The 25,724-nt window shown below is 53.3% G+C and overlaps 2 protein-coding genes across 7 annotated transcripts in view; one reads left to right on the plus strand and one right to left on the minus strand.

Annotated features, from left to right (window-relative positions):
- TADA1 (transcriptional adaptor 1) overlaps nt 1-25,724 on the plus strand; it is a 44,398-nt gene that overhangs the window by 2,434 nt on the left and 16,240 nt on the right. For 4 of the 5 annotated variants that reach the window (XM_081298919.1, XM_081298922.1, XM_081298923.1 and 1 more), the window contains exons 2-6: nt 537-628; nt 863-928; nt 4,575-4,672; nt 5,887-6,096; nt 7,244-7,395. In XM_081298919.1, coding sequence (XP_081155045.1) covers nt 537-628; nt 863-928; nt 4,575-4,672; nt 5,887-6,096; nt 7,244-7,395 — 618 coding nt within the window. Of the gene's footprint in view, nt 1-536; nt 629-862; nt 929-4,574; nt 4,673-5,886; nt 6,097-7,243; nt 7,396-8,243; nt 8,407-8,756; nt 9,334-25,724 lie in introns of those variants that run through there. The other variant, XM_081298920.1, reaches the window with a different exon arrangement.
- On the minus strand, nt 11,098-24,984 carry POGK (pogo transposable element derived with KRAB domain). 2 transcript variants are annotated; one of them, XM_081298917.1, is made up of 7 exons: nt 24,188-24,984; nt 23,484-23,643; nt 22,890-23,023; nt 18,017-18,143; nt 17,252-17,350; nt 14,434-15,903; nt 11,098-13,090 (listed from the first exon to the last, which is right to left on the minus strand). In XM_081298917.1, exons 3-6 carry the CDS (start codon nt 23,019-23,021, stop codon nt 14,462-14,464), a joined length of 1,800 nt encoding a protein of 599 aa, XP_081155043.1. In that variant the 5' UTR covers nt 23,022-23,023; nt 23,484-23,643; nt 24,188-24,984; the 3' UTR covers nt 11,098-13,090; nt 14,434-14,461. The 2 variants fall into 2 exon arrangements, with proteins under 2 accessions (XP_081155043.1, XP_081155044.1); XM_081298918.1 differs by lacking the exon at nt 23,484-23,643.

Below are 25,724 nucleotides of genomic sequence, written 5' to 3' on the forward strand. Positions count from 1 at the left end.
GGGGTGAATCTCAAGCTAGGCAGATGAAAAGGCAGGGCACTGCCCCCAGTAGGTGCAAACAGCCACCTGCTCCCGCCCAGCACCTGTGGATTTCCGTGAACCGTGGGTGGATGTGGGCTCTAGGCGGAGGTCCTGTGAGTGGAGTCAGTTCTGAGACCCCGGCCATCCCTGTGGAGGAGACCATTTCCTGCTTGGTGCTCTCTGATTTCAGGGGGCTAAACAACAGAAGCTGGACTCCTCACAGTATGGAGGCTCAGGCCCAGGGGAGGGCATCCATCCGCTGTCCCTGTCTGGAGGCCTGTCACGTTGGATTTGGGCCCCACCAGTGGTTCCCCTTAAATCCCCTGCTGCTTTACAGGCCCTGTCTCCAAGTGGTCACTCTTTGGGGTGTGGGGTTGGGGCTTCCATGTGTAATTTTGAGGGGACAGTCAAGCCAGCAGTGCCAGGGAGTGCGGAGTTTCTCCCCCGGGAGTTGGCGCAGGCGAGGTGGACCTGGGAGGGCAGCGTGGGTTCTTACTGCCGATTCTCCTCTGCAGATACTGGGCTAACTTGAAGCTGTGGTTCAAGCAGAAGATCAGCAAGGAGGAGTTTGACCTGGAGGCCCACCGGCTGCTCACACAGGACAATGGTACAGTGATAATACGGGGGTTATTTTGCTGTTTGGATATCTTCCCAGGTTTGCAATAAATTAAGGACTTTTCACTTTTTGAAAAAGAAAATTTTGGTCTTAATAGCATATGAAATCATCTTGAAATGTGGTGCTTGGAGTGCAGGGTGGTGGGGGATCTCGGACCCCAGAGCAGGCTGGCGTGGAGCCCTGTGCATGGGCGCTGGGGTCTGACCTGCTGGCCTTCCCTTGCAGTGCATTCTCACAACGATTTCCTCCTGGCCATCCTCACGCGCTGTCAGATTCTGGTTTCCACACCAGGTAAGGAGTGGCAGTGCTCCAGCATGTGCCCAGGAGCCCTGGGTTTCCACCACCTCTAAGCCACTTCCGCGTTTGCAAATGAAATGTTCTTTGAGCTGCTCTGGAGAAGTTTTTCTCACATAGGTGCAAATTCTTACCTAGAAACTTTTTTCCTGCACTCATTGGTAACCGCTGGTCTTGCCTCAGTGGTCAGCCGCGGTTCAGATTCCACAAGGAAGTGAGCAGGCCGGAGAGGCTGGGAGGTCGGGTGGGGGACAGGTAATAACATGTGAAATCATGGGGTGGGGTGACTGTGGGCACTAGGGAGCTGGGCTCCACCTGCAGGCTGGGGTGCTTGCTGCTCCTGGAGGGTGGGGCTGGGGTGCCTGTTGGCTCCTCACTTCGAGAGCCGTGGGTGGGGGCTGGTGAGAGTCAGCCTGCAGGGTTGTGTTCAAGACACTGACCCCTGAGACAGTGGAGCTGAAATGGCCGACTGTTGTAAGGTACCTCTTTGGGCTATCTTATTTAATGAGGCAAAGCTCCCCTCATGACTGAGGTTGGCCTAGAAGGCACCTCCTGACTGTGTCCATCAGTTGGTTTATCTTTCAGCATCTCGGGGGGCCTGCTGTCTCAGAAGCCTGTGTCTTACCAAGAAGGGCTGGTATTTGTGTTGTCCCCCTTCAGGTTGTGTTCCTTGGAAGGTAAAGAGTCCCCAGGCCGTCTCCAGCTGACGCCTGCCCTCCCCAAGCGCTGCACAGAAGCTTCAAAGGGTCCTTGTCCCCCCTGCCCCCCCACAGCCCCTGTGCCACCTGCGTGTCTGATTCGGCACCCTCAGGGGCAGAAGAGGGCTTTAGCCAGATGTTTTACACCCAAAGTGGATGAGATCGTTCATCTACTTTGTTGCTTATCATCTGGTTTGAACTGAAAAGCCAGCACTGTAGGTCTGTTGTGAAGTCTGCCACCACAGGTCGGGGCCTGCTGAGAGGGGAGAGCCCTGGTTGGTAGAGCCCATGGGGTCAAGCTGGTGTGCTGCCAGCCTCCATCACATGAGCAAGGACTTGCAGGTTCTCAACTTCCACATCCATGTCTAGGTGTGCCCTGTGAGTTCACAGGAGAGCCAGGGGAGAACAGGAAGAAGGTGCCGAACAAACATAAGTGGTGTCAGTGTAGGAGCCGGCTTCAATTACCTAAATCCAATTAGTTAAAAACTTGACATTTTTGCATGTGTTTAACTGTTATTTTAAAATAAGAAGCTTCCTCTTTGGACTGAAGAGTATATTTCGCTTGCACGCTCAGTATTGATTCCTTTAAGACAAAGGGATGCTCGCCAGCAGTAGAGACGTCTCAGTGAGGATGGTGCAGTGCTGTGTGCCTGCCCAGCGGCTGTGGCCGGACTTCTGCTTTTCTGAGGCAGGCAGGAGCAGTGACTGAGCCGCCATGTGTTGGTGGCTGCAGCCTGAGGACCCGTGCGCCTGTCCTGGTCAGTGTCACAGCACGACGCAGGGTAGTGAGGCTGCTCTTACAGATGAGGAACAGCTTCAGAGAAGAGAAAACAGAACAGAAACCCAAGACTTGGCTGAGGTGCTGTCCCGCCTGCCAAATGGAGGTGCTGATCAAAACCAGGATCTACTCTGGAGAAGCCCCTAGCCAGGGCCACGCTGCGCGTGCCTCGTCCTCAGCCCGAGCTTGTCCGCCAGTTGCAGGTTTAGCCTGCGCCTTCTCCACCTGTCCAGCACTTGCCCTGGCCAGTCCACTTTCTCTCACCAGGAGAAGCTGACCTCATCATATTAGACCTGGGTGTGTTTAGGGTGATGGACAGGAGGGCCTGACTTCCCAAGAGTCCTCTTTTAACGAGGAACCTGGATTTTTTTCCCCCCAAAAGTTATAAAAACTCCTTTTTTCCAAAAAAGAGCATTTACTGGATCATGGGTGTTTTTTTTGTTTAATTCTGGAGGCCTTTTTCCCGGGTGCACTCTGAGGAGCTCCTGCTGCTTGTGTTTGCATTGAGCTCTGTTCATGTGTAGGCTTCAGTGGCACAGAAGGTGCTGGGAGCCGCCCCCCTCGCCTGCCCAGCCCGCTGGCCTCCTCCTTGCCCCCTCACAGGGGTTTGCCTGGGGCCGGCCACAGTCTCTGACGGCATGCCTCTTCTCCCTTCGCCCTGTTGCTTGGGGTGTCCCCAACCCTTACCTGCTGCCTTTCTGTCAAGTTCCTTTTTTTTTTTTTTTAAATTCCTTTATTTACTTATTTTTATGTGTGCTGAGGATGGAACCCTGGGCCTTGCACTGCCAGGCGAGTGAGTGCTCTACTGCTGAGCCACAACCCCAGCCCCTCCAGTTCCTTCTTTGATTCAGCATTTTTTACGGCGTTCTCCTCCTCTTTGGACATGGGTCTCAGCCTCTGCCGGTGCCAGCTCTATAGGACCTCTGTTGTTTGCTTGGGTAGCTTGGTCGACTTATGGTGTCCAGTGGCTTGGATGAGGTTTGTCCCCCAAGGGCTCACTGTTAGTGGTGCTCAGTGGAGGTGTGCCTGAGGTGCACCCTTAGGACGTGGGGCGTGGCAGAGGTCCTCAGTGGTTGAGGGAGTGGCCTCAGAAGGGCGGAAGGGAGCTAACGGGACTCCTGAGTTCTTGAGTGCTGTGGTGTCTCGTGACCTCTCTCTTGCATGTGCCCCTGCCCTTGGCCATGAGCTTCTCTTAAGAGCTGAGCTGATGCTGGAACCATGCCCTGGGGTCTCCAGAACTGTGGGCCAAATAAACCTTTTTCTTTGTAAAGCAGTTTGCCTTAGAGATTTTATTATAGTGATGAAAAATGGACTAATACAGTGTATTACCAAGCAGGGTCCAGCATCTGGTGATTTGTCCTCTTCATTATAAGAATACAGTGTGTGATTGCCAGGAGACTACTTTGGAGAAAGCTGGTGGGAGTTCCCCAAACCAGTGTACAGAGAGCTTTGTGCTGGGGCCGAACATCTGCAGCAGCTATGGTAGCCAGTCCTGGAAGTTTTGTTCGGTGTGCCTGGAGAAGATCCCTCTGTCCCTCCTTCCTCCTACCACCCACCCTGCCGTGCCCTGGGCCTGGGAGTGAGTGGGGCCCCCACACTTGGTTTGGGATGTTACCTCCATGGTCTTGAGATGGTCAGTTTTTGAATGAGCGGCTAAACATTTGTTCTGGGCTGTCCTGGATGCAGGCCTTGGTTAGTTGGTGTCCTTGCCTCCTATGTCCACTGGCCCTGTCCTCCCCTTGCCTGGCATGGTGCTGTGCCCTTGGCCACTGCCTCCTCCCTGCTGGCTGCTCGCTCTTGCTGCCCTTGCAGGGTTCCACTGCTCCTGGCAGGAGAGGAGATGTGTGCTCATGCTCAGCTCACGGGGCTGGAGGTCTGTCCTGCCTTTACAGTAATGCCCCAAGGGACGAACGCCCAGTAAACACTAACTAAAGCAGAAAAATCACATTTGTCTTCCTAAAATATTTTTGGTTACGGCTAGAAAAAAATGTGATTTGAAGTGTCTATAATTTTGTTCAGAAAAGTAGAAAGAGAAGATCCAAATTTGAGCATTCATTCCTTATTTTCATTACGTGAGCTTCCATGCTTTAAAATTCCAAATGAAAACAGACTCGGCAGTAGGCATCGTCGTCGCTTTCACTTACGATTGCTGTTTTCTGTCTCACAGAGGGTGCTGGATCTTTGCCCTGGACGGGGGGATCTGCGGCCAAGCCTGGAAAGCCCAAGGGCAAGAAAAAGCTCTCTTCTGTTCGCCAGAAGTTTGACGTAGGTCTTCCCTCACAGTGACGGCTGGTCATGACTCGAGTGGCAGTGTGGTGACCTGGCTTCATTTGAAATGAACATTAAAGAACTGGTGGGAGGGCTGAAGAAAGGGTGTGATTTAGGGAGGAAAGGGTCTCAAGACTGTGGTCTGTTACTTCTCTAGGGTTAATATGTTCTCACTCATACCCAAGGGTTTCCCGGGGTTGAGCGGCCCGCTGGTTTCTCAGGTTGAGGGTATCCCGGGTGGCGCTTAGCAGCCTGGAGGCCCCTGCAGGCACCTGCAGTGCCTGCCTGGGCTCAGCCTCTTTGCTTATAAAATTCGTAACTGTTTGAGAATATTTGGAAAAACCTGTATTTTTCAAAAAGTTTATCTCTAGGGGAATAAGTTTTTGATAACATCCTCCTTTGAGGTTGGCCTGGGAAGTAATCGTTTTGTTGACTAATATCACCAAACATTTATTTCTTCCCCCTTGTATCAGTAACAATATGCACTCTGGAGGGCCTCAGCATCTCCAGAGGCACACGGGGTTCGCATAGGCCCATTCAGTGTGGAGTGCAGTTTTATACTTAGAAAAAGGAAAATTGACAGTGGTTATTTTTATAATAGAGGCTTGGAGCAGGAACACTGCCTTCAGTGCAGGATCTGGGCGTTAGCCAGAGTTGCCAGGAGCCTGTCTCCCAGTGATGGTGGATGGTCCTGAGGAAGGCTGAGTGGTATGAACAAAGGGAGATGGAGAACATCCACTCAGGTAGTGTGGCCAGGGCCGAGGCTCTGTGTTGAGAATTGTAAGTAGACAGTAACAGTCGGTAGGTGGTACTGTCTGTGGCGTCTTCAGGGTGCTTGTTCCTGGATCTGTCATTGGCCAGCGAGGTGGAAGGCCAAACGGCGGTGCTGACAGAGTTCTCTGCTCTTTGAACATAACTTTGTGTCCTGTTCCGCTCCTGAGTTGTGATCTTTAGCACAGGACCATAGAGCATGTGGCCACCATGGTCCTTGCTGAACAGAAGGAACTCTGTGGCCAGTGTCCCTGAGCTCACGTCTCCATTGTCCAGTGTGATAGGCCCGAGTGTGTGATTATTTGTGAGTTACTCTTTTCTTTGCCACTGTCACGTTTTGGTGGCATTCATTTGAAGGGTCTCGAGTCTAAGACATGGCTCCCTCTTGTCTGTCTGCTGCTGTGGTGACGAGTGGCCCTGCATCGTTCTGTCACTCTCAGCATAGATTCCAGCCCCAGAACCCCCTCTCCGGAGCACAGCAGTTCGTGGCAAAGGATCCCCAGGACGACGACGACCTGAAACTCTGCTCCCACACGATGATGCTTCCCACGCGCGGCCAGCTCGAGGGGAGGATGATCGTGACGGCCTACGAGCACGGGCTGGACAACGTGGCTGAGGATGCCGTCTCAGCCGTGGTCTATGCGGTGGAGGTTGGTGTGCTGCCGGCAGAGGGGCTGCGGGTTGAGCGTGAGGCGCTCCTGTGTGTGGCAAGTGATGCTGTCACAGAAGAGCCGGGCGCCACCTTGGTGTCAGAGAGCCGTCTCTGTCACATGTCACAGTCCAGAGAACTGTGCCATTGATGGACGGGCTCTTGGGAAGGTCGGGTAGGGCCTAACACTTCTGATCTGATGTGCAGCGGCGAGGGAGTGGTGTCAAGGACGGAGTGAGGCCGAGGGTCCTGGGGTCTGCCTCTGCGTGTGTAGAGTGCTGGGCGTGGCATCGGAGTAGCAGAGGTGGCTCGCACGCTAGCCCATGCGTCCATTTACTTATCTAGCTGTTTGACAATTACACGTTGTACTGTGACCTGGAGGTGCTCAGGGAGCACTGGGTAATTCCTTTTAATTCCTGAGGCCCCATTTTCCTCCTCTGTACATCAAAGATAACCACAGCTGTCTCATGAAGTTATAGACAGTCATGGGTTCTCTGTGAAACCCGTGTTTAAATCGCAGTTAAGACTTGATAGAAGATGGTCCTCCTGGTGTAAGTGAAACACCCTCCCAGGTCCCGGCTCACCTGTTAGTGACCATAGGCTGGCGTAGTTCTACATCTATTTTCATAGTCATTCTGCAACCTTTCCTTATACACTTGGCTCTCACAGAAGAAATCAAATGCATAGTTTTAGAAAGGCAAAAAGAAATTAAATAGACATTGTTTGTGTCTGCTTCTCTGAGAGATCCTATGTTTGTTTCTGTGGCTTTTGAGAACACAGGCTCTTTTCACGTAAGGATTGTATAACCAGTAAATATCAGATCTTGAAACTTTTCCTTCCATGTTAAACCAAGTCTCCAGGTAGCTTTAAAAATAAATCATTTATTGAAAATCATTTTTGAGAGAAACGAGCCAATTTAGAGTAATGAAAACTTTAAAAATTCACTGTAGGGCAAGAGCATTCTTAAAGGGGACTGGATGAAAATGCACGTGCCCTCCCCCCGCGCCGCTTCTCTTTAGAGCGCTGCTGGCTCTTGGCTGACCACTCTCGCGGTTCTGGCTTGTGCCAGCCAGTCCCACACCCCTGCAGATGGTCAGTGGAAGCCGTGGTCTGCTCTGAGGTGGTGGTGCTCTCCCTGTGCTTTTCAGAGCCACCTCAAAGACATACTGACGTCAGTTGTGTCCAGAAGGAAAGCGCACCGGCTGCGAGATGGCCACTTTAAGTATGCCTTCGGGAGCAATGTGACCCCACAGCCATACCTGAAGAACAGCGTGGTGGCCTACAATAGCCTAATCGAAGGGTAAGTGCTTCCTCGCGATTCTCCCTCTGCCCCGGCTTGTTGGTGGCAGACCTCTCGTCAGGTCATTGGTCACTGGGTTCCTGTAGTGTGGCAGGAGTTCCGTCCACTCTTCGGTTCTGTTCTCTTCAGTCTTAGCCTCGCAGGCCACCTAGTGAATTACTGTCATTTTTATCAGTTCCAGGGTCGGGCTGCATCCTGGGGTCTGTTGTGACCCTCTCTCTGCTGTGTGGTGGAGTGTGGCTCTTCGGGCAGCACCCGCCTGGGGGCAGTGGCCCTGGGCCACAAGTGACGGTTCTTGTCTGATCTCATTCTGCCACATGTTTGGGATTTTCACTGAAGTCATGCTTCTCTTGACGAAAACAAAAAGTGGCTCCTCGTGGTGGGGGTGCTGGCCAGGGCGTGAGGGCTGCTCTTGCTGGATGCTGCCCGCTGTCCTGGTGTTCCGAGGAACCGGGCTCTTTCTCCAGCTTCTCTGACGTACACATCCCGCCCGGCTTCTCGGCGCGCTGCCTGGGCAGTTTTGGAAACGAGCAGCCCTGTGCTGGCCAGCGTCCCCTTCCTGCGGCTGCTGCTCCTTGCCTGCAGTGCTGGCCTTCTTCTCCACGTCAGCTTCCAGTGGCTCGCGGTCTCTTTCTTTTTCAACTGAAAGCTCCTCAGGGCAGGAGACAATCTGGCTCAGCCCCCGAGCTAACTCAGTACGAGTGTGCTGGTGTCCAACCTGACGTGGGCACGAATGGGTTTCTGTGGAGTTGAAGGCAGTTGTAGGGAGCCGTGGCCTGGCCAGCCCCTCTGTCCATCGGCGGGTTGTCTGTGGGAGATGCTGGGAGTGTTTCTGCCATGTCTTTCAGCCCTCCGGCTATGTCCACTCCCTGTGCGGGTCAGAACCCGGCTGCCCACCTGCCCCCGGACGCTGCTGAGCAGCAGGCCGCACTCCTGCTTGCCTGCTCTGGCGATGCGCTGCCTGCGCCTTTGCCTCCAGTGAACATGTACGACCTCCTTGAGGCTCTGCAGGTAACTCTCGGCTCCTCGGGTCGGACAGGCTGGCGGCTTTTCAAGTCTGCGGAGTCGTGCGCTGGCTTGTTTCTACTTCTTGGTTCTGTTTTTCGCTTTTTGTTTATTATTAAATTCCTGATTTACCTCCCTCATCCTTGACCTCTCCAAAAAAAGGAAATGGCGTGCTTGCCGCTTATTCAGAACTCGGCGGTGCCTCGTTCCTTCTTGTCTGACTTGGGATGCATTAGGCTCTCGTTCAAGTTCTGGGTAGTGTCCTGTTCGTGTTGTGTTGACGCAAACCCATTCTCTATGTTGGAAAAGTAAGCCTGCTGAAGAATAACTGGAGACTGCTGATGTTTGAACCCCAGGTACACCGGGAAGTCATCCCTACACACACCGTGTATGCCCTCAACATAGAGAGGATCATCATGAGGCTCTGGCACCCGAATCACGAGGAGCTGCAGCAAGACCAAGTCCACCGCCAGCGCCTGGCGGCCAAGGAGGGGCTTCTGCTCTGCTAAGTGGGATTGGAGGGTGTGGGGTCCTCACGGGTCATTGCTTGCTGAAGAGAGCATGTTTGGGGTCCACATTTCGAGGCTGAAGTGTAGAGTGTACATATAACCTTTCCTATGGAAATGGGACAGTGTGTTTTCTGTTGCTGCTGCAAGGCCATTCGTGTAAATACAGGGCACCCTGTCTGCGTGTTCCCAGTTACGGGAGCAGGCATGATGAAGTCCTGTGCCTGGAGAGGGGACGCCTGTCTGAAGCCCTGTGTAAGATGGACCATCCTAGAGTGAAGGCGCCGTTGCAGCCTGTCCCCTCGACTGGCAGGACATTCTTGTGTTCTGTGTCTGGCCAGATAAAACTTCTACACTCTTGCTTTTTGTTGGTATAACCTATCCAGTGTTGAAACTCGGACACCTCCTTTAGTGAAGGGTTTAGTTTTTAACACCTTGAGGTAGCCTCCAAGCCATCCACCATTTCAGCTCCACAGAAAACGTGACTTACAGATGCTGTGCTGTTGGACAAAATTAAGCCCAGCCAACCCACCCTCTTGGACGCAGTCTGCTTTAGAAGACATCTTCCTGCGGCTTCAGTTTGTTTAGTGTTGAAGTGCCCAGGATGATTGGCAGGTGCTTCTGTTAATGATCCTTAAAAGGTGTCTTGCTATAGCTAATCTGTATAGTGTTAATATGACCAGTGGTGACTGAAGGCACGTCTACCTATTATTCCTATAGAACATGTTTTAAGAAATCTTACAAATTGGATGTATGGTTGGTAATTCTATTTGTAGGAAATATCTATTTCTACCCTTTTAAGTGCTAAAATCCACTCTGACAGTGTTACTGAAAACCATTTTGTTTTCTAGAGATACATATGCTTTTTACTCAATAGTGTTGATGGACAAATTAGACTGTAGGTGGGTTTGTATAGGACTGAGGAATGGATGTATGGGTATTTGTATATAGTTCATACGTCTGAAGCTCTGTATTTGATTTTGTACTTTAAGCGTGACAAATGTTTTGGCAGAAAACCTTTTTGTTGTTTATTAAAGTAAATACATAAGGAAAAATATCATACAGAAATAGTAAAGCCCTGCTTTGTGAGATCTTGGCGGAGACTTTTCAGAGTGTACTAGACGAGAAAGACTGAAGGGCAGGCTCCCGTTAAGCTCTACCATTTCTCTCTTTTGTGATATTTTTAACACCAAAAAAAAAAAAAAAAAAAAAAAAAGCAGCTTAGTTTCAGCTTTTGCATAAGCCATTTAGAGTATTCAGTAAGGCAGGACTCTTGACTTTTTAGAATCTGGAAGAATTTGAGGTGATACGGAAGTGAGTATGGAGGTTTTGTTTGGGACTGCAGTACCCCGGGGCCTCTGCTGCCCAGGAGCATGCAGGCGTCCCCTGTGTTCCCACATGGAGAGGCAGCCAGGAGCCGCTGTCTTTCTGCCATAGCCACAAGGCCTCTTGGAGCCTGTGCACAGCAAACCCAGGAGGCACTGGACCTGCTCCCTGTGCTTCAGGTCCATTTCTGCACTGATAAAAGAACGTCTGCCTCCGTGACAGTTCTCAAGAGGACCTCAAACTGGGAGGTGGCAATGAGGCAAGGCAGGAAGACAGAGTAAATGGGGTTTCAGGAGAGCCCCTCAAAAGGGAACCTTTGTGCCAAAGACCGGCTCCACCCTGCCACCTGCAGCTGGAGGGTCCCAGGACGTCTTCTGCAGTTACCATCAGGAGTTACTCAGAAAACAGTTCAGTGGGGGAAAAGCAGCCAGAGACCAGGTAGCTTCAGGAGGATCCCAGTGACTTCTCCTGTAGGACTATGGATGAGTCTTTCTGCATGTGTGCACACTCGATGAGGCCTGCCTTCTCCAGGGTGACGAGGGCTGGTGTGTGTGCCAGACACTCCCTTGCACTGACTGGTCACCGACCTTCCCGGATTTCCCAAGGGTCTTCTCAGTGCTTGCTTTCCACAGGCCACCTGTCTTACTATGTCTGACTCAAAATGGCCCTGGGAGGAAGGGTAATAAAGCAGCCTTAGGGGTCAGGCTTGGCCAGCAGAACAGTCCATTTAGTTGAAGGTTTAAAAAGGAAAAACACTGTCTAGATGTTTCTTGGAGAGCAGATGGTACTTACTTGAGTTCACAGAAAAGGAGCATTAACACGGCAGGACTCATTTTACACAGGATAAAGGGAACTAGGGGCCCATGAAGACATTTGTGAGAACAAGATACAAAGTAAATTCATATCCTTTAAGGACTTTCCTTATGTGGTTTGGTAACATTCCATTCCTGAGCATCCAAAAGGAGAAAAAGAGCTATTTATGGTAGACCTCCCCCACCTTTAAAAGCCAGTTTAAAACCACAAATATTTTCTTCCTTTGCCTTCAAGGACACCAGTATTACTGTATCCCACGAACACTTGGATTCAAAGGATAGTATGTTGGTACAGAATTAGGTGGGGAATATAGACAAAAAGCTTAAAATGTAAGTGACTTTTGACACTGTCAGCAGGTAAATAAAAGCACCATGGCCTAGTGACTTTATTATCAAAGTTTATTGTTGGGGTCACTTCCTATCTATCTACCAGGGAGTACACTATGTCCGAGTGTGCTATAGTCATTCTTCGGAACGGCTGTACTGGGGCTGTTAGGCACAGACCGCAGAAGGAAGCCCAGGAGACTGGCGGCAGTGCTGCGCAGCCTGTAAGGCATCATCTCTGCTGGCGAGGAGACGTGAGGTACGGGTCAAGATGGGTCGAACCATTTCTGTTATCTCCGCAAGGTAACTGGCTCCCACATAGGAACCTAAAATTAGGTCCTATAGCATCTTTTAAGCTTCCAAAGCAAGAGAAATAGGACATGGAGAAGGGCCAGGAACTGGGCCACTGGAGAAAAAATTAAGGAAGGAATGGAAGCTTCTGGAATGAAAAGTAACAGGTTCTGGGTGTTGTTTTTGGATGTGCAAGAATATAGAATATAAAGCAAATAGGGAACAATTCAGATAGTGAAAGTTATTTGGATATTAGAAGTGAAGTGGAGTTTTTCTCCTACGGGGAGACTGGTTTAAAAAGATCAGAAAGGTGAATCACTACAGGAAGAGGAGTACCTGAGTAGAAATAGGCGCTTCAAGATGCCAAGAAAAGCTTGTAAGACAGCTGCGAGCTGCGTCTAGGAGTGACTGCAGCAGCCAGTGAGCAGGCCCGACCCAGGAATGACGGCTCCTAGTGATGGCTTCTTCTGAGGTTCTGTAGCTCAGACGGGTTTGACGGAATGTCTTAACACTCGACTTGATGGGAATGTAAGTGACCACTGTGTAAAAACTCAACGACCTTCCAGCTGTCCTTGCAGGATGGATGATCACAGGTCTCCAAACAGCTGTGGTAGAGGCCTGTGCCCTCCCACAGCCCTTGTTACAAGAACATTAAAAAGTACCAGATGAGTCTGCAGGCCTTGTACCTTGTGGACAGCAGACCCCTCACAGGGATGTCTGCAGGTGGCCCGAGAGCAGGAGCTCGTGCACTAAGTGCTGCCTTTACCATTAAGCAGGACAGTGAAGAGGCAGGCCCATCAGACAAGACCCCACAAGTCTAGCTGCCATCCAGACTGGGAAGATAGAACAGCAAGTTTACTTTAACCATGTCTTCCATACTAACCTAGTTTGTCTTCAGAAAAGCCACCTGCTGGCACCAGGCCAGGGTGTCTTCATTTTGCTGTGAGCATCAGTATCTCATTTCCCCTAAGGGGCTTATGATGCCCTTCTACAAAACCTGTGACCCTGTGGGCATGGGCTGTGCTTCTGGAAGCATTCTCAAGGCAAGACACACCCACTCGAGGTCTTCTCTGTAGAAAGCTTCTTCACAGCACCAGAGCTGTGCCCACATGCTGGGTCTCCATGGTGTGGGGTCCTGCCCCCCAGGAGCACCTTGCCCTCGCCTACTTACAGGCTCCTTCTGATGGAGAGGCAGATAATCTCCAAGAAATGGGCAGAAGGGTTCTTTCCTAATCTTGTTGCTGATGAAATTAAGGGTCTTCTACTTGGCTGCGGACACTTCAAGGGGCAGGCAGGGCGTGTCCCAGGATGGACACTGTCCGCTGTCCAGAACTGGGCTGTTGAGAGCCCTGTCACTTCTTCCTGCTGCTCCCTGTGCATCCACTGCGTTCGGGAGTCATTTCCCCCCTCTGTTGCCGTCAGTGCCATTTGCTGGAAAACACAGAACTAAATGTGAATTAACCTTTGGATTTCTGGGTGTCTTAACAAAAATAGCAATTCCATTAGTTTTATGTCCCTGTCTCCTCCCCTGCCTCCTGAGGAGCCAGACAGCTGCGTCTGTGGCAAGAAAGCCCAGGCTGAGGTGTGCGGAGGTGCCTGTTCTCACAGCTGCAGGGTAGTCAGCTTTCTTCCCTTCCTGGCAGTTCCTGATTGAGGCCCTGGGGGGGGGGGGGACACTCGGAAAACTGAAAATGCTTCCCCCCCATGTTATCTGACAAGGAGAGGGAAAAGCAAAAGGTGAGAACACTGGCTTATCAAAGTGGGGGACATGAGGAAGCAATAGGCCATTTCTGTGATCCTGAGGATACAATAAGGTCTTGCTCTGTGCTAACTGCAGGGGCCCAGAGTGACAGTGGAGTTAGGGACATGACTAAGTGATGATGTGGGGGTGAGCAAGGAGGCCTGAGCCACTCTTCCACACCGATGGAACTGTACTTTCACATACAGAACCACATCAAGGTGGTTCAGTCTTCTAAGGGATGACCTCACCTCTTGTGAAGCAAGGAGGTTGGAGTGGCCTGCCCTGGGCACTTCCTGGCTGCCTGTGGCCTGCTGCTCCCTCCAGGGGAGTGTGGGTGAGGGAGGCTCCTTCCCTCTTCCTCTCAGCTGCTGCTCTGCACTCAGCCCTATCCCAGCCCTCCATCTGTAGTGTTAGGTGGCACCCTGCTTTATTTTGTTTCTGGTGCAAAGATTTCGGTTTTACAGCACCATCCTGCAGACATCTGCTGGCATAACAGCCCGCCCACCCCAAGGCCAGGATGAGACTGAAGAGGTGAAGTGTGTGTTTACTCTCTGGCAGGTGTTAGGTGTAGACCAGCCCAGGACGGAGACCTGAGGCCCAGCAGATGTGGTACTGAAGGCAGGCCTCCTGCCCTGTGTCCTGGTCCTTCAAGGACATCAGGCACACAATGGCCCTAAACATTCTGTGTGAATTATAAGGGAAAGAAAAAAGTTGTCTTTTTCAGACAAATTTTTTTTGAGCTGCACATTATCAGACCTTTTCAGGTCCAAATAATTTCTTACAGAGTTACAGCTGTCAGATTCCGTGTTGGGCAGCTCACCCTTTGTTCATTTCACTAGTATGTAAGTGCTCCTGGTCTGGGCCCCAGGGCACAGTACCCATGAAGGGCATCGGACAGCCCTTGCCTGGGAAGGAGAGAATGCTGCTGGTCTGGCACCCGCACACTGCCCCGTGGACTCTGAGAACTCGAAACAGATATCGGAGAGAGGTAGGTTGGCTGGCAGCCTGGGATGGCAGAGCCCTGAGCACTTACTCCGACCAGCCACCAAGGAGCTGGCCCCTCAGTTGCTCTCCGACATGCTCTCCACAGGGGGTTCACCTCCTCCCTGTAGCTCGCTCTCCACTTCCCACAAGACACCATCTTCCTCCTCCAGGTTGCTGGAGATGTGGCACTTCTTGAACCCCTGGACAATGGATTCGCTGGAGATGCTATTCCAGGCGACCATGACCCACTCCAGGAAGAGGCCCAGGGGCGGCTTCTTGGCATTGCCGGTGGGGCTCAGGGCCAGGTTCCCAGCCAGAAGCCAGTTGGAGTACTGGGCGCGCACGCTGTCGTTCAGCGGCTTGTAGACCACCACGTCCAGCACCTGCAGCTGTGAGGTCAGGCCCCCGGGGATGATCACCATGTCGGTGTTCATGCTCTCCATGGAGCTCTTCACCGAGTCAGTGGCGTGACCGCGGAAGCCGTTCAGGATCAGCATGCCCCGCTGCTTGGGCAGGGCCCCGGTCCGCCGCCGCCACACCACCTCCAACCAGTCCTGCATCAGGTCCTCCGTCATCCACCCATAGCGATGGCAGCGGATCTCCATGCCGCTGGGGAACTTCCCAGGCGGGATGTACGTGCCCCTCAGGATTATGTAGGGCGGCAGCTTCCGCCCATCGGCCAGGACGCCCAGCATGGCCGTGATCTTGAGCTTCTCCCTGCCCGGCGTCTTCACCAGGACGGGCTTCTCACCCTGGTTGTCGACGGTCACCCTGGACGGCACCTCCAAGCAGATGGGCGTCTCGTCCGCGTTGCCCATCTGTGCCACGTGGTAGTCGTGCGCCCTGCGCAAGGCCAGCACATTGCGCTGGTAGGTGACCAGTTTCTCGGTCAGGTCCTCGGGCAGATGCTGGGGCACCGGCACCTTGTGCCGCAGGGACAAGTCGTACCTTCTCATCATCCTCCGGCACCAGCCCAGGCTCGCCTTGAAGCCCTTCTCGGGGATATTCATCTCCTGGGCGATCTCCAGCGCCTTCAGCTGCATGGCCTCCCTGGTGATGGGGTCCCCCTTGGCCTGCATGTACCGCACATACTCGGCCACGCGCTGGTCCACGAGGGCGAATCTCCCGTTCTTGGGGCCACGGAAGGCCCGCCGCATGGCGTGCGCATTCTGGAGCTGCGGCTTGACCTTGCGCCAGTCCCGCACATTCTTCTCCAGCACCCCGAACTGCTTGGCCGCCTGGCAGTTGTTGGTGCCCTCGGCGTACTCCACCACCATCAGCTTGAAGCCCGCGTCGTAGCTGCGGCGCATGCCCCGGCTAAATTGGAACCTCCCCGCCAGGTCCTCGGCAGACAGGTCGCACCCCGGGAAGCCCATGGCCATGTAGAAGGGGTACCCCTCGCTCCACTCGGGCAGCTCGGCGAGGCCTAGGCCGTCCAGGTGCTGGGGCTGAGGAAACTGTGCGTGGGGGTTCGCGGGGCCTGCCCAGTATGGAGGCTTCACGTCGGACTCCTCGTTTTCTGGGAGACAGAACAATGCCAGTGAGAGAGACAGCGATTCCCAGGGCTTCTGGGTCAAAATGCTCCACCCGAGGTTTACCAAGACAGTGATTCTCTCAGTAGGTCACAGTGCCTAAGTCCCACCCGAGTCCACCAACCTCTCCAGGAACTGCACACCCTCTGCAAGAAGAGGGCTATGGAGGAACTGACCTCCAAGCTTGGACTACATAATTTGGGGGCCACATGTGGGTAAAAATAATGTTTATGGCCAGGTGTGGTGGAACACACCTGTAGGCCCAATAATTCTGGAGAATGAGGCAGGAGAAAGGCAGGTTTGAGGCCATCTCAAAGTAAATACAAAGGACCTGGGATGTAGCTCAGTAGTGCACCTGGGTTCAATCCCTAATATCGAAAGAAAAAAAAAAGTCTATGTAGATGAGAAGATAAAGGTAACCCATACTACCACATGATATTACAGAGATTTAGGTGCACCCAGCACTGAATCATCTCCTTTGAATCAAGAAAACTACAACAAAAACCACGTTAAGTTCATAAGGCAGAAAACTAGTTCTTGAACACCAATGTTAACACTGTTCCACTCACTGTGTGTCTGTATCTGGAAGGTGGCAGAAACTGAGTATGATCTGAGGAAATTACTGTATTTCAACAAAACCCAAATGCCATACTGCAGGATGCATAACTACAAGCCATTAAAAGAAAAATAAAATGCCACTAATTGTAACTATCACATGCCATCAATTTTAAGGAGCATTTCAGAGTTGGAGGTGTTACAGGGGAAAACATGTCTTAGAATGGATGAATTACAGCACTTTAAATTCTTACCTAGAGAAAAGACCACTTTGGTGTCTGGAAGGTATGTTATATTCATCCCACTGTGACCCCTTTCTCCCCACAAGGGATTAGGTGCTTCTCAGACACTTGCTCAGATGAGCATGGGAGCTGTTACTGCTTTTCCCACCCAGTGGGAGACGGCAGTGCCAGACAAAGGCTCTGGAAGCATGCTCCCCGGTTCCTAGTCTGCAGAGGCATCAGGTGTGCTGAGAAGTGGCCGGGCTTCCACAATGTGCACTGGACCAAACGGCACACAGGCCCCATCCAGCTGCTCCCACATACAAGGCTGCACACCAAGTCTTATTTAGACCCACAAGAGACAAATGGGGAAACTGAGGCTCAAAGAGATGAAAGAAGCTGCCTAAAGCCAAAGCATCGGAAGGAGGAAGACCTTTAAATGCCAAAGCCCATAACCTTTGTGTCTCGCTCCTAAATACACCACGGAACATCCACGGGGGCTGGAAACCCAGCTCCATGGGGCTCCCTTCAGAGGATGGTGGAACTGGTCTACTTGTACCTGTGGAGGTTCCTCTTTGGAGCTGCCACTCATCAGAGTTATGGGACTCCTCTTCCCCTTCCAACCGAGTGATCATGTCTGGCTTAGGGAATGGGAATTCTGTTTGTAGAAAACAAAAGAGAGAACAGCTGTGTGTCACTGCTCCAGAGCAGCCCCCAAATAAGCACTTTGACTTAACCCCCCGTGCCTCCATTACTTTGTGAAAGATGGGGAAGAGAGCTTGGTCATGTATGTAAAAAGCGTGATGGAAAAGAGGTCTGTCCAGGGGATGCTGGACCTCTCTAGGCGAGAGCCTTGATCAGCAGCCACCAGGGAAGTGCAGCTCAAAGCAGGCGACGTGCACCACCACTGTGAGCGAGCATATTGGGGAGGGCTCCAAAGGCCCAACTCTGATAGGAGGATGTGCCAGAGTCAGAGTGGGGCAAGTCCCAACATTTCTGAGGCTGACAGGATACCAACGAAGGCCTTGCTTCCTTTCTGGAGAACAAAGCACAGGCCCAGATCCACAGTGATGTTTCCAAAGCTAAGCTGCCTTTTTAAAACACGTGAATGCCCGCCTGGGTTGAACAAGGACTCAACAGGACTGCCGAGTGGGATGGACATAATATTCATATCGTGTCTGAATCGAAACCAGGGGGTTAAATGGGCACTGGCAAGGAGGGGGCAGAATCCAAGCTCAGGACGCTGGATACACAGAGAAGAGAGACATGGACACAGTTCTCTGGGTGCGGAGCCTCTAGGACACAAAGGAAAACGAAGCGTTACCCAGGGACAGGACGGTTTCATAATTCATCCTCATGACTTCCCGGTACAGGGCCTTTTGTTGCTCCGTCAAAACTTCCCACTCCTCATCGGAAAAATATATGGCCACCTCATCAAACAGGGCCGGTACCTGGAACATAAACAGGCCTTTCTCAGTGACGTGGGCGCATGCAGACATGGACTTTCTGGTCCCACAGGGTCCCTCCCCAGCCCTGCCTCACAGGCCAGGTCAGGCCTCCCCTTGTCTGTGTTCATGCAGCTACTCAGCTACTGGGGGCAAGAGCACAGGCCCTCCCATGCCCACTCCAGTGGCCACCACCTCTTTAGTTCACAAACAAAAGAAGCAGCACTTTGAAAAGAAAACGACCTCTAGCCATCAGCAGGTTGGGGGACACTGGACGTCCTATCCTCATGCACTGTGAGAGCTGCCCGCAGCCCACACACTCCATAGGTGGAGGCCAACCACACCAGAGCGTGCCCATCAGCACTCTCATCCAACCCACACCTCCCTACCTCCCAAAGACCCTCAGACCAGCAGGAGGAGCTGGGTTTGCATATTTAAATGCATCCCCTCTTCCCACAGGATCTCTGGGGTGTTCCAGGATACTCCATTTTCAAGGCACTAACCCTAGTGTTTGATTTGGAACTCAAAGCAAGAGAGGAGCCAGTGAGAGGAGGAGCCCTGCTGGCTTCTGCAGCCCAGAGAACTGGAGGGGGAGGCGGTGGAGGAGGAGGGAAAGGCAATTAGCACTTTGTTTATGTAGTGAGATGCCAGACAGACTTCAGCTGGACACCTAGATCAGGTGGCAGTGTCTTGCGCAGAGGGGATGATGCTCCGGTCCCCTGCAGGAGGGGTGCTCAGGGGCTGTGGGCAGCCAAGCCACCAACCCCCTCCTTGTTTTTTTTAAATTGGTTTACTTTTCCTTTTACTACGTTTTTTCTCTCAGTCATTAAAAACCCTACTCCAAAGCTCACCATATTCAGTGGTGGGAAATCACCAAACAGCTCGTTTCAAGCTGGTGGCTGTATTCCTGCCTCCAAAGCTATTCCCCGGAGCTGTCCCTGGGCCTGGGGACACTGTTCCCTCAGCCTGGAAAACCAGCTTGGTCAGGTGTCAGGCGCCCTGGCCTCCCTTTCTCCCCAGCACCTTCCACATACCAAACACAAGCCTGTGGTTGCTTCACTGATTTCTCCCAACACCCTGAAAAGGGGCACAGATGCTCCAGTTAATGAAGGAGGCAAGAGGCTCAGAGTCCCGCTTCCAGGATAAAGTCACACAGCTAATAAACGGCCAGGCTGAGATCAGGACCCTGCACCGTGTGACTTCACTGTGGCTCTGGCTAGGGAGCCCAAAGCTGACTCCCTGGTGACTAGCCTCAACCTCTCTGCTCCAGATATGCTCAGCTGCCTGTGATCCCTGCCGCCTCCACACCTCTGCCCACTCCATCCTGGGCCTTGAGATCTCCTTGACCATCTTGGCCTCAGGAACACCCAGCCAGCTTCCTAGCCTGGGTCCTATCCATCCTGTTCCCCAGGCAGCCCGCTCATGTCCCCATGGTACCCTGGGCTCAGCACCACGGAGGCCCCTCAGCCCTGTTTGGCTTTCCTCATCTGCTCTCTCCACTAGAACGGCGTTCTCTGCCGGCAGAGCCTGTGCGTACCCACTTTGCTTCTCTAAGCTGAGGACGCTTCCTGTAGCTAGCAGTCACTTAAAACGTGTTTCTGAATGAACGATCCAGGCAAATAATCTCTGGATTTCCCTTCTCTTGTTGTGCTTGGAACAGTTTCAAAGAATCATTAAGTTTTATCTGTCACAAAACTGAGCCAACTCTTAGGAGTAAGAATGGACAAAAATCTCTTAAGTGTGAAATAGTAGGAGGTAAAAATGGATTGGTCTCTGGTTTTCCTGAGACTTCTTACTCAGTCTGGAAAGCCAGACATCCCAGGAATTTTCCACCTGACACTCTCCCACTTCCCAGGTTTTTAAACATCTCTCCCTCTGGGAAGCTTCGGATCTAGGCCATACCTATTTATAATCCCTTTCCTTTTGCTGATAAACCAGGACACAGCCTGGCTCTGCAGGTCACCATGGAGGGTAACACATTCTCGGCCTCAGATACTGGTTGGGGAAGGCTAGAGGATGGTGTGGGTCTGATGACGGGGCCTCGGAGGACCTTGGGACAAGCCCAGGCTGTGCAGCACAGGCACAGTGCAGAGGCTCAGGAATCAACCACGGCAGCCCTTTCACTCCAGAGGCCTTCTACCTGGTGAACACAGCAGAAGGTAAACAGGGCAGCCTGCAGCACACCGAGGCCAGGCTGCTCTCCCGGGGACTGGCAGGCAGGGCCCACTCCCTGCTTGCTCCCTGCCCTCCGACTCTGCCTCTGGCCTGTGTTCACTGCCTTGCTTCTCCTGGAAAGTGGCATTCCAACAGTTATCTCCAAGGGCTTCCACTGCCTTGGCTGCTGGGAAGTGTTTACACACTCACAGCCTTGCAACCACCCAACAGCCACCTGGCAGAGCGGGGAGACCTGAGGGAGCCTGTGCGGTTTGCATGGCATGCCTGCTGTGCCAGGCCTGGTGCGGGGCACTCCCACCTCCATAACAGCATCTCTCTGACAAGCCAGCCAGGGACCTGCAGATGCGGACCCCACTTACACGGTAAGGAGGCAGTGGTGTCTAGAGCTGGAGCAGCTCCGTGAGTCTGAGCACTCTAGCTGGAGAGCCAGCTTCCCTTGAAAAGATGGCTACAGACTCATTCCTCAGAGCTACTGAGGAGGGAGAGCTCACCCTCCCCCAGGCAGCACCCACTCCCCCAGGTCTCCTTCCTCTCCCTGCCTGGTTCAGAGCAGCTCCTAACTGCACAGAGCTGCTCTCTGAGGCCTTTGCCTGTGTGCAAACCCCTGCCTTCCCTTGGCTGACTCCACCCATGACAAAGGCTGATTTCAACATACATTTTTTTCTCCTTGAAATTTATTTCTATTCTAATTTTCTGGAATTTTATAACAGAGCATAGTTCTTATGTTTGAATGGCCTTTACTGATCACCGTAACGTAATCCTCTATAGCCAAGATGTATATCTGAAGCACAGATTCAATTCTTTCCTTCCCTGATTTAATGCTCTGGAGCAGTGCTTCTCTACCTAACATGACTGACACTTTGGGCAGTAATTCTTCATTGTGCAGGAGGTTGTCCTGTGCACTGGGATGTGTAGATAGATCCTCGGCCTGGGTGCTGGTAGGATATCCCCCCTATCTTGAGTCAAGACAACCATAAGTGTCTCCACTACTACTAAGTGGCTTAGGGTGGGGAGGGGGCAAAACAGCCTACTGCTCAAGACCAGGCCTTCTCTAGAAGCATCCTCCAGTCTGAATGAGGCCTTCCCGCGCCTGGCTGCTATAGCATCCTGAGCTCACCTCTACCATGCACTCTGTAGGCTGTCTATTACTTTAGGTTCACTTCCCTGTCTTGCTCATGAGATTAGAAACTCCATGGGTATAAGGGTCTTGCCTTAACACCCAGCTCTGTGCTGTAACCACGGATGGGTGGTAGACTGCCTGGGAGCCACTGATGCCAAATCCCCAGCACCACCAAGCTGCCAGCTCCCTCTCTCGTCTCCTCTGGTGGTTCCTTCTTTCTCTGCCCAAGCAGGGACCTCACCTGGCTCTTTCCTCATTGCCCCAACACATTCAGATGCCTGCTTTTACTGGACCCATTTCCCACGGTCCTCCACTCAGGGTCAGATGTTCTGGGCTGGCCAGTTTAGCCTTAAAATCCAGGGCTTCCACTGCCTTGAGGTCTCCTTCCTGGCCAAAGGCAGCTGACTCCTGCCTGGATCAGAACTGGGGAGGTGGGCCAAGAACGGTGATGAGGCAAAGGTGCGTGGCCCCCACAGCCAGACCAGCTGACCAGAGCCTGGTGTTCACTGTTTGTCTTTAGTTAGGTGCAACATACATTCAGTAAGAAGTGCTCGTGTTAGGGGTATAGTTCAGGAGCCCTGCTGTTTTTTTTTTTTTAATATTTATTTTTTAGTTGTAGTTGTATCTTTAATTTTATGTGGTGCTGAGGATCAAACCCAGGGCTGCGCCTGTACTAGGCGAGTGCTCTACCATTGAGCCACAACCCAAGGGGCCCTATTTTTAAAGAACAAATACCAGTGGACATGTACATCCTGAAGGCAAAAGCAAGACAGCTTTTCTATACTTTAGTTCCCTCGTGTGTCTGTGGGAGTGGACTGGACAATTGGAAGTGGCATGGCTCTTCTTATGTGTTATTGATATTGATAATGTTTATGCACATCGGAAAGCTAAGCAGAAAAATATCATTGTGTTGCTTATTTAAAATGTTTACCATTCATGCCCAATTTCTAAGAAGTCCAGTAAATACTGTGAATAACTAGCTGGAACTCTGACTCTAAATACCTGCTGTTTGCATCTATCTCGCTTTTCTGTTTGCCTATGCTAAATTTCCCTCTTCCTGACTGCTTACCATTCCAGGCCCAGCAGAGGAGCAGCTCTCCCGGGGGAACTACTATATGTCTAGCTTTCCTGTGGAGCTCAACATCCAAATCTTGCTCAGAATGGGTCCCTTCAGCCAGCAGTAAGTCAGCAAATGTCCATTTACTGCCCACAAGGTGCATGGCCGCAAGCTCCGTGCAGAGAAAGGGGGAAAGGAGAGCCAAGGTCTGGGCTCCTGAGACTCGCCATCTAATGACAGGCCTCGTGGCCTCCTCACTCTGCACTGCCTTTTAAAGCTACAGGGCTGTTTCCTGAGGAATGCAAACACTCAGGGCTGGGCTATTTTTACTTCCCACGTCTGCTTGAGGAACCTGGCTCCTAGGCCTGTTCCTCACTCTGCATGTCACCATCTTACTCACCCATCCACCCTCTGAGCAGATTCTCACTCTCTGCATGTCTGTGGGGACATCCTCCAGTTCCCGGCTCCGGATCTCTTCTTCCTCTTGCTCTTCTTTCAGGGTCACATTGAGAGGGTAGGTAGTGGACTCCATATCTAAGAGCAAGATACAGTTCAGACAATCAGGTGTCAGTGTGCACTCTCCAAGGCCCACCAGAGGAGGCTCAGCCCCTCCTTCCTCTTCAGCCCAAGCACTGCTCAGGCTAGAAGGAAGGCAGGGAACAGGGTCAGGCCTGGGCAGGAAGGACTTCAGTGAAAACACCAGGAAGCTGGCAGGTGGCATATTTAATTATGATAAGAGGGACTGTGGGCAGATAACCTATCTGGATGCTTTCAAATATTTAAGAAAAGCTTTCTGTGACAGAGAGGCCAGACCGGTTGGTAGAGATGGCAGGGTGGAACCCAGGCCAGGGGTAAGTGTTCTGGGAAGGTTTTGAACACTAAACTTACAGGCAGAACTTTCCCCTGCCCAGGGCTGCCCAGGCAGGGAACCATCACACAAGATGGGTGTTAATTTCTATACCTGAAGGTGTCTGGACACAGGGCACTTACTCACCTGGTGTGTGTGTGCGTGTGTGTGCGCGCACGCGCGTGTACCAGAGGCCAGTTAAGAAAGAAGGATGGCTGGCCCAGAATACCCATCATCTGGACTTTCCAATTTCCAAGGTTCCGTCCAAGAGCCAGTTCAGAAAACAGTCATTCTGCTTTAAGGGCCTCTGCAATCCGGAGAGTCGGTGATACACAGTGAGGGGGACGCCTGGACGCCCAGGAGGGCGCAGGGATCCGCCGGGCCCACCCGCCCGGGCCGGCGGGCGGGCCGGTACAAAGCGCCCGCTTTGCCCTCTAGGGGCGCGGGCAATTCCTAGGCGTGCAGTGAGTGTGCATCGCGGGCCACCTCCGCCCAGCCTTCCAAAGAAAGGGTCCTTCCGGAGTTCGCGTTCCTGCCTATCTCCAAGAGGACCCGGCGCGGGGGCGTCAGCGCCCACAGCCGGGGCCGAACTTGGCGGCCTCCCCCCGGGCCGCTGGGGCGGGACGCGAGGGCTCCGCCCGGCGCCAGGGTGCGGGCGAGGCGGGCGCGGCGAGGCGAGGCGAGGCCCTCCGCGCCCGCCGGGCCCGCGCTCGGCGTCCCGGGCGCGCCCGCCGGCCCTGCCCCGCGGCCCCGCGCACCTGCCGGCCGAGCCCGCGCCGCCCGCACCCGCGGCCCCAACAAAGGCGGCGGCGAACCCGCTCGCCACGCCCGCCCGCCGCCCGCGCACTCACCGCCGCCGCAGGCCGGGCCGCCGGGGACGCGAGGGCCGCGGCCGCTGTCACGGCGCCATCCTGCCCGCCGCCGGCTTCCGTGCGCGCGGCCCCGCGGGAGGCAGCGCGGAGGACACGTGGTGGGCGGAGGGAGGGCCCGGCCGCACCGGAGCGTGTTGGGAGGCGAGGGGAGGAGCGGCGGATGTCAGCAGGCCTGGCGGCGCCGGGACGCCGCCCGCGCCCACCTCCTCCTGCCGCTTCCGGCCGGCGGTGCGCTGCAAGCCCTGCGCGGTCCGCGGGGCCCGGCGCGGCCCCTCGGCGCGCGGGCGAGAGCGGCGGCCTGGCCCCGCCGAGCGCGCTCCTTCGCGTCCCCCGGGACGGGCACTTGCTGGGTGACCGCCCGCCGCTCGCGCAGAGCCCCCGCAGTGCGCTGCGGAGGCCCCGGCCCTTGGGCCACGGGGGAGCGTCCCTGTCCCCGCAGGCTTGCTCCCGCCGCTTCTCGGAACGCGCGCCTCTGGTTGCCTTGTCCCCTGCCAGGTCCCCAGCCTAGAACCCCGTGGACGAAGTCCTTGTGCGTGGACGCCTCTGCCTCTGAGTGCTCGGAGGAGTCCTTGCTGGCGACTCCGTGGCCCACATAACCAGCGACCCAGAAAGCGCGCACTCCTCAAAAAGATTCTGGGTTTGGATTTTCGTTGGCAACTTAAGGAATAATGACTTTGGCACTTATTAAAACAGTAAGAAGGACTTCATTCAGAGAGAAATGGTATTCAACACGGAATACAGCACCCAAGGCTGGAGCTTTATAGTCAATGAGTAGAACAAGGGAGTGTGTGGGGTCAGTAGATGGGAAATCACCAGGACGTCCAAGGGGGGATTTTTGCTAAACCGATTGAACAGGATTGTTGCTGAAGGCAGGCCAGGGTGGCGAGAGGTGAGGTATTTGGTCAGAGATGAGGGGTGATCAGACCCCAAGGTGGGGATGCTTTCCGAATCAGCTTTGCAGGATTCTTCCTAAAACTAGGCTGGTCAGTGAGAAGGTTGGGACGGGGGTCAAGGAGTGGAGCCAGAATTTGGCAGCAGTCAGTATAGACAGATAAAAGACTCCTCCCTGAGGAGGAGTCCCTCTCTTCCTCCTTCTCCATCCCCTGCTCCAACCTGTTGCTAAGGTAACCTGTGGGGGAATGCCTCTCCCTACCTGGAGTTGTAAACGTTGTTGATTAATATGTCCTGGGCCGCTCCATCCTGCCCTTCCCCCTTCAGCCCACCTGTTTCCCACGTTTCGGCCACCCGAGGCCCCAGAGGTCACCTGTGTAGGAAGGAGAAAGAGAAAGGGAAGAGAGCAGGAGAACAAATGAAGCCTAAGACATCAGAAAGGCAGAACACCTTCCTGGGTACCAGGACACCAGCTATGGCCCTTCTCCCTCCTGGGAGAGGTCTGTTCCCCCTTTTTAAGTAAACCTGCTTCATATGCTTCCTCAACTGCTTCTCTAATGCTAGACTTCAACGTGCGGGGAAGCAGGACTCGTCACCAGTAACTGGCGGAATCAGGAGTACATCT

This window comes from Spermophilus citellus (assembly GCF_964194105.1).
Source record: "Spermophilus citellus genome assembly, chromosome: 6".
Lineage (NCBI taxonomy): Eukaryota > Metazoa > Chordata > Mammalia > Rodentia > Sciuridae > Spermophilus > Spermophilus citellus.

Excerpts from the sequence above, each read along its gene's own strand:
- POGK (XM_081298918.1), bottom strand. The coding sequence starts at position 23,021 with ATGGAGTCCACTACCTACCCTCTCAATGTGACCCTGAAAGAAGAGCAA. Across the intron at positions 18,144-22,889 it reads TCTGCTCAGAGGGTGGATGG|GTACCGGCCCTGTTTGATGA; the intron begins GTGAGTAAGATG and ends TTTATGTTCCAG. Across the intron at positions 15,904-17,251 it reads CCAAAGAGGAACCTCCACAG|AAAACGAGGAGTCCGACGTG; the intron begins GTACAAGTAGAC and ends TCTGTCTCCCAG.